Source organism: Ceratina calcarata, unplaced genomic scaffold (genome assembly GCF_001652005.2).
Source record: "Ceratina calcarata isolate Rehan_Ccalc_2016 unplaced genomic scaffold, ASM165200v1 scaffold37.2, whole genome shotgun sequence".
NCBI lineage: Eukaryota > Metazoa > Arthropoda > Insecta > Hymenoptera > Apidae > Ceratina > Ceratina calcarata.
Window position 1 is genome coordinate 4,222 of NW_017160118.1, and position 1,959 is coordinate 6,180.

General features: G+C 38.7%; 1 protein-coding gene across 1 annotated transcript in view; it reads right to left on the bottom strand.

The window, feature by feature from the left end:
• LOC108625785 (uncharacterized) overlaps positions 1 to 335 on the bottom strand; it is a 4,550-nt gene extending 4,215 nt beyond the window's left edge. The window contains exon 1 of the mRNA XM_026814245.1: positions 26 to 335. Within this exon, the coding sequence (XP_026670046.1) occupies positions 26 to 167 (142 nt within the window). The 5' untranslated portion in view covers positions 168 to 335. The remainder of the gene's footprint in view (positions 1 to 25) is intronic.
• Positions 336 to 1,959: the final 1,624 nt, after the last annotated feature.

The following is a 1,959-nucleotide window of genomic DNA, read 5'->3' on the forward strand; positions in this document are numbered from 1 at the left end:
CAGTCTGAGGGTAAAAGGCACTTACGAAAATTCGTAGCAGTGTTAGCGACGTTCTCGATTCCCCCCAAAATCGTAGGAAAATTGTCATTGTTCTGCGATGCGGTCATGCAGAGGAGCATCATCGTGACGACGAAGATCCCACTCGGGTTGCACATTAATTTACCCATTTGTGGGTGTTTGTTAACTTTCGAAACTTTTTAACGATCCTCTCTCCTTTCCTCGGTCCAGTTGTTTAGATTGAATGAGCATGCCACACGCGCCCGACCGCTCCGTTGTAAGCAAGAAAGCCGACTGGCGTGTACCGAGTCAGCTGGTGTACGCGGGACGTCGCCGGGTCGTTTAAAATGCCGACGGGGAGCGCGAAACAGCGAAAGCGAACGCTACATCGTTCTCCACAAATGGTGCCTCCGTCGTATCGATATTACTCCTAAAGGTCTATTTACACTAACGTAACGTGAAAAGTTGTAGCTCTAATTGCCAGATACAAGAAATGTCGTATACAGTTTCCGTTTGGTTCGACTAATATAGAAATAAAAATTGTGAGGCATTCCTGAAATTGTCTTCTCGTCTTGATAGAAGCAGATACCGATTACGACCTCGTAAAAATGTTATATCTGGTTTTATTGCGTCGAGATTTTGACGAAACTTTAAAGACCCATTCAGAAAGGATCTATTTAAGTGCCTCTCAAGTTTCATGAATTTAAAGTCGTTCCTTTATAGAGCGGAATTTAGGAAAGCATGATCCATGTCGCATAACCTATACTCATACCGCATGCGCAAACGTGCACGATTTTTTGGGTCGTTTTAAAGGGATTGATAGAAAAAGTGTACTTCGATCGACGATCATCAAGTCGAGAATGACTCAAGGATCGCCGGAAGTACATATTTCCACTCGACGATCGACAGAATGGACAAAATGACGTATGTGCAAAATGATTGGTCGATTCTTAAAATGTACGGCTTCTGATTGGATATTCGTTCTCCTTCCATTTATCGAAAATGGCGCAGGATATTTTGGGCCATTTCGAAGGGACTGACCAGTTGACCATTAACTTTAAGTACTTAACTCAAGGATTGGTCAGCTGGTCAAAGATTGTGAAATAAAAATGCCAAGATTCATTTCTGTATAATTAATTTGGTTGCTCATAACTTTTGTAGCTGATGAAATTTTAAAAATACAATTAGAAATGATTAAAATTTCTTCCCTCTTGTGAACCGTCGTTTTGGGAAACGTCGTGAAAAGGGGATACGAAATATGTATAAAGTTTCAGAGGCAGTGGGCAGATCCCTTTGAAACTGCTACCAGTTGAACACACAAGCTTGTAATGTTGCTTACTTTTCACTTCATATGCAATTTCTCTCTTTTCCTATTCACATAGAATCAGAATTTTTCTAGAATAAAATTCGCACTTTGTTATTTCTGTTTTCCTAACTAAAACACCATTAAAGTAGTAATTAATTTTTACTATACATACAACCTTAATTAAATTTTACTATATAAATAAAAATTGTATATTATTTCAAACATCTTTTATTATTTCAAAATTCATGTTATATAAATTGTAATAAAAAATACTATGTGCTACGTGTAGCATTGGTAAAACGAGAACGATTCATTACATTATCAGCAGGGTTTTAAATAAACAGGATAAGATTACTGTAGGATTTGCATGAAACAAGAGAGAAATTAAAATTATAGAGTCCTCTTTCATCGTTAAAATTTCCTTTGATGAATCGGCTCGACTGTTGGTCTCGGGTAATATGGTGGGTTCGGAGCGTACGGAGGTCTGTGCGGAATGGGGTACACCGTAATTGCCCCCGATGGTACCGAGGTCGTAACAGGTATTCCATTCAACAGCGTCGCGAGCGTAGCTAGAATTACCAGCACGATAGCTATCGTAAATCTCCTCGTCGAAATCTATAAATAATATTTGTTAAATTCTTATACAGTTTTAGATT